The sequence below is a fragment of the Alosa pseudoharengus genome, unplaced genomic scaffold, assembly GCF_046254945.1.
Source record: "Alosa pseudoharengus isolate Yale_2024_CS ecotype anadromous, Long Island Sound unplaced genomic scaffold, YU_APseudo_1.1 YU_APseudo_1.1_scf_1, whole genome shotgun sequence".
Classification (NCBI taxonomy): domain Eukaryota; kingdom Metazoa; phylum Chordata; class Actinopteri; order Clupeiformes; family Clupeidae; genus Alosa; species Alosa pseudoharengus.
The window spans coordinates 45,530,758-45,536,377 of record NW_027468564.1 but is presented as its reverse complement, the minus strand read 5'-3'; the positions used below and the strand labels follow the sequence as shown (position 1 = coordinate 45,536,377).

Genomic DNA, 5,620 nt, shown 5'->3' with positions numbered 1-5,620 from the left:
GCGTCTCGCAGATGTCGCCGTGGAGTTCATCTAGACGCCGCATCTCCACGTTACAGTAGATTGGATTATTGTTGGCCACTGCAAATAGTCTCCCACAAGCCACTAGTCAGACTATGGGATTATATGATTATCCAAAGAAGACGATAGAATTGAGCACACTAACGCAAACTATTTATAGACTAAGCGAACTTTTTTGGTGTCATGGCTTTCCTAAACATTTTTAGCAGGCATACAAAATATACACAAAATATTATCATCAGTTTAAAACTCGATTGACATACAACACTTTTGCTGTAATTTAGCCTACCCAATAGGCTAGTGTTAGAGTGAACTGAATATAGCCTATTCAGTGTTGACTACTATAGCCTACTATTTGTTCACCTGCACTTCATCAAACTCAGTGCAGACGCGCGCTCCGGGAGCGCATGATTTGTGTAAAGCTGCCATCTAGTGTAGTAGGAAAAACAACAAACCAGCAGGATAGACCAAAGGGTGGGCCAAAGCTTGCTGATGATGCAAGGCAGAAAAATGCAAAGTCTTCGAGGAAACAGGGCCCAGTGTGTGCTTCTGTGTATCATACCAACTTTATAGGCCTACATTGTGTTGCAATCTATTGCAACATTTTACAGCAATGTCCTCCTGAATTCGATACTTTCCATTCTCTCGTGCGTCCAATCGCCACACGACTCACGGTTGTCAAGGCGACGGCGACGCGTTGCCTTGGAGTAAACCAACAGTAACTTCTGCAGGAAATGAGCGAGTTCGTTCCAGTATTTTAAGCGTTTTAGGAACAGGGGAAATGTGTGGTGATGGCAGTATACGTTGTTAATACTTTTATCTTACTTGGATTTAACAACCACTGAGATCAACGGACACGATGGAGGTGTGCATATTCTGTCCTCTATCAACTTTTCAGACGTAATTGTTGACATTGCTGTCCTATAACGTTAGCCTATTTGCTAACGTTAAATAACGTTAGGCTACTCACTACTGTAACAGATAAGCTTAACTTTAGCAAGGGAAGTTGGAAGGATATAAAACCATCACTAATTTCCATTCCTAGAAACTGTCCATCATGGTGCCAGTATAATGTAAAATACTGCTGTCACGTCATTACGCATTGCTTTTTAGTTGTCATACCGGCATGTTGTAATATCTCCAACATTCAACGTTAACGTTACACTCAACCACAAATGCTTAGCTGCTAGTTGCCACACATTTAAAAACAGGCTAGGCCTACAATGGAAAACGGTTTCGTAGTCTAATGTTGCTTTCTAATAGTTATGTCACAGTGAAATAATCCAGCATCCTTTGAGAGCTGACGTTAGAGTCAAGTGTAGTCTGCCATAGTAAGATTTCTTTGAGTCTAGAAGTCAGGATCAAATCAGTGTTATGGGCAAACGGGTTTAGTTGATAGTCTGTACAGCCTACTACCTCATTACTGTATTATTATAGAAATATGAAATTGCCTTTGTAACTGCCTATGCATTTAACTCCCTGACTCAAAAATTAAGGTCTCATCCCTCAATGATTTCATCATATTCCATTTGTCATTTGACAAGCTCAGAGATGTCTTCTGCCCCCCTTACCAACCAATAACACTGGTGTGTCTCACCACATTCTCAGAAGGCCGAGACGGAGGAGAACTCCTTCGAGTCACTGGAGAAGGAGTTCCAGGAGGTGCTCAGCGAGCTGCTGGGTGACAAGAGCCTGGAGAAGTTCCGCGTGGAGTACGAGAAGCTGACCAACGCCCTGAAGAAGTCGCATGAGAGCGAGAAGCGGCTGATGACCAAATGCCGGGAGCTCAATGGCGAGATCGTGTCCAACGCTGCCAAGGTGGCCACGGCACTGAAACTCTCTCAGGAGGACCAGACGACCATCACTTCCCTCAAGAAGGTAGGCCTACAACGTCTGTCCGTCCTCCGTAACAAGTGTGAAAAAGTAATTGAGGATCTGTGATGGGCAGATTGTCACATTTTCATATTACAAAGAGATACTCGTTTTAGTCGACTCGGGAAATCTCTCTCCTTTCTGTTATTTTTCTCACACCAGGAAAATGTGTTTCTGGAGCAGGACAACTAGTTTAATGTGTTTCTGGAGCAGGACAACTAGTTTAATGTGTTTCTGGAGCAGGACAACTAGTTTAATGTATTTCAGATATAAAAACATCAGTGTAGTGTGAATACTGAATACAGCAGGACAACTAGTTTAATGTATTTCAGATATAAAAACATCAGTGTAGTGTGAATACTGAATACAGCAGGACAACACATTACTTCATCACTAAATAATACAATTCTAGCTGTAAAATTCCATCACACTTACATTTTCAAACATGTCTGAATTAGAGGGCATAGACCTAGTTAGTGTGTTGTTTAGTTTGTTATGTACATAGTTATAGCCAGAAAAGTGGACTCCAACAGAGATCATTGAGTCTGGAGTAGCCTACATCCCCAAAACAGATTAAGACGGCGGATAGTCGATGACAAGCAGGACAATACGGCAGTCTGTCTAAGACTACCACCTTTCTTGCTGTCAGAGTGGTGAATGGTTGGGTTATTTCATCTGCTGCTGGTCGAATAGGAACCTGAATTTCATGAATACATGGGGAATGGTACAAGTGCAGTTAGTGTGTAGCCACAACAACACTGAGTCCTTAAAAGAGGCTTGTCGAAAATTCTGTCATAAAAGATAAATATAAAGACTAAACTGCAGAGGTTAAATCAGACTGTCAGCCCCGTTTGTCACTTGTTTGCTATCTTTGTGCTCTTAAAACTACTAGGCTACCTGTCATATTGTTGTGATGCAGAGACTTTGACATGTTTCAGGATGAAAACAGTAATTGGATGATGTGAAGTTGAAAGTGTGCTGATGTGAAGGCAAAATCAAACTGTCATCAGACAAATCTGATGGAAATGTCAAACATCTTTAAATGTCTATATTTATAGACGATCTGTAGCACATGGATGTGGTGGTGTTACCCACAGACATTCCTCCAGTTGCAGACAGAGGTGGAAAGAGGTGCAAGAGATTGTGAGTTGTGTATGGCCTCCATCCTGTCTTGTCCTGTCCTGCTGAATGGGATACCTTATCAGGTCTAAAGAGTGCCTGATGTTCTGGAACTTTTATGGAAGCTCATGAGATTGTATGGAAGACAGGTACAATGCCAAAGAAGTGACACTGGGCATGTGTTATTTTTTTATTGCTGAGGAGAAGAATGGCACAACCATAGGCCAGTTTCAAACTATAGCCTAAGTCTCCTTTATGTTTTCTTAGCCTGGTGGCAAGAAGATCCGTCTCCTATTTGATGTCAAATAGTTTGATAGGTGTTTCGGTGCATAAAGCAGGGATCCCAGGATTCTCTGGATGTTTGGAACATAGGCTAGCACTGTGATTTGGCATCAGATTCAGAAGGCGAAGACAGAAGGCAAGAGACATCAGGGTGGCCTTGTGAATACCTTTGGATCTGTGCCTCTGTGCCTATGTTGTGGAAGGTATTTAGCTACTTTCAGGTCCCCGAGAAGATGTTAGCATTAGTCAGGGCATATGTTGAGGACATTCTGTTGTGCTTGAACACAAGTCGTTACACCACATCCTGGCAGCATTTGAAGGTACAGTAGGTATCATGGCTGGTTGTACCATTTCACGATTGCTTATTGCCATGGCAATGGAGGTAGTTATGTTGACATCGAAATGGGCTGTTGGAGGGGATGGCAGACACCACTGCAGAGTCTTCTGGAATTGCTGTGGGCCTAACACAACAAAACACCAAAGAAGGAAGGTAACTGCTTGAAACCCCCAAGGAAATGCTCATGAAGGCTGGTCTCATAGTTATGTTGTTTGTTGCTGCTTTGGTTATTTGTCTGGGCATTCAGGCTACTATCTTATCTTGCCTAGAGCTCAAAGCTGTATTGTTGAGGTTGAATATGTTGTAAGGTTTTTTTTTTATATGTAATGGTAAGGTTTGGTTGTTGATTGACCACTGTGGAAAGTCCCCTCCCTATAACACGAGGAATTTACGTAACATCCCTCGTGTATCTGAAGTTACTGTCAAGAATCCCATATTGCTTTTCATCTGAATTCACCTGTAGGGGAAAGGGTGATTAGTTGCAGCGTGTGTGTGTGTGTGTGTGTGTGTGTGTGTGTGTGTGTGTGTGTGTAAGAGAGAGAGAGAGAGAGAGAGAGAGAGTGTGAACGTGCGTGCGAGAGTGCGTGCATGTGTGTGTGTATATGTGTGCGAGCGTGTGACTCCTGTAGACCGATGTGTCTCCGATCTGACCGGTTGTTGTGCCGTGTCCATTGCAGGAGATCGAGAAGGCCTGGAGGATGGTGGACACGGCCCACGACAAAGAGCAGCGTGCGGACGAGACCATCCAGGCGCTGAAGCAGGAGATCGTCAACCTCACCAAGCTGCTGGAGCAGGGCGCTGGGCTGTCTGTGGGACAGGAACAAACGTGAGCTTTCTTTACAACATTTTTTTTTTTTTTTAAATGCAGGGCTTTAACGTCTTCAGCCACTGGGCCAGAATTTAGGGGTGAGCTGGTTCATTTAAGATTCATGGCCTATTTAAATATATGGCCTATTTATATATATGTAAGTATATATACTCTTTTGATCCCGTGAGGGAAATTTGGTCTCTGCATTTATTCCAAATCCATGAATTAGTGAAACAGACTCAGCACACAGTGAACACACAATGAGGTGAAGCACACACTAATCCCGGCGCAGTGAGCTGCCTGCTACAACAGCGGCGCTCGGGGAGCAGTGAGGGGTTAGGTGCCTTGCTCAAGGGCACTTCAGCCACGCCTACTGGTTCGAACCGGCAACCCTGCGGTTACAAGTCCGAAGCGCTAACCAGTAGGCCACGGCTGCCACTTAAAGCTCTGGTACATGGGATGATGTTTGCGTTCATGTTTATGTTTCTTAACAGAAGCTTTTGTCCAAAGCATATTACATTATAATTGAACCAAAGACCAAACCAAACACACCAGAGAGGTAGCTCACCACACCCACTCCCTTCAGTACTCCTCGATAAACTCCACACAATGTTTTGTTATTGTTTGGGGGACAGGCTGACCCCTCTACTTTGTGTCCAGTTTACGAAGGCAGGGCAGTCTAAGACCGTTTATTTGTTTCACTGTGTTCGCAGAGAATGGAGAGCAGATTGTGAGGAGCAGATTGGGAGGAGATATTTGCTGAATGTTACAAAAAGTTTTATGTTAGAAATTGCTTAGTATCTCGTACCCTACCTTTAATGTAACAACTTTTGATTTCTGTACATTTATGATAACACCCTTGGGCACAGAAATCTTCCTTGCCTTTAAGCCCTGCATAGTTTTTTTCTACTTGCCTGTAAGAAAGCACTGCAAGTCTGGGTCTGATCATGATATAAGAAAACTTCCATGCCAGAAATCAGTGGATATACTCCTGTAATGCGCTACAACTTGATCATTAAGTGAAGCCCTGACACTTTTGGTTACCCTGCAAAGGAAATATTTAATTCAGTTCTTCCATAAAGACTCTGATTTTTCGAGATTTAATTGACAAAGAATTTTAGAAGGCATGAAAGTCTAACACTTAAATTATTAAAAAGTCTTTGGCGTAGGCCCCCTCATCGGCC

The 5,620-nt window shown here is 43.1% G+C and overlaps 1 protein-coding gene across 1 annotated transcript in view; it reads left to right on the top strand.

Moving 5' to 3' along the window:
- The first annotated feature begins 877 nt into the window (after nt 1-877).
- Nucleotides 878-5,620, top strand: part of cfap58 (cilia and flagella associated protein 58) — a 160,523-nt gene continuing 155,780 nt past the window's right edge. The window contains exons 1-3 of the mRNA XM_076280326.1: nt 878-883; nt 1,627-1,896; nt 4,306-4,454. Coding sequence (XP_076136441.1) covers nt 878-883; nt 1,627-1,896; nt 4,306-4,454 — 425 coding nt within the window. The remainder of the gene's footprint in view (nt 884-1,626; nt 1,897-4,305; nt 4,455-5,620) is intronic.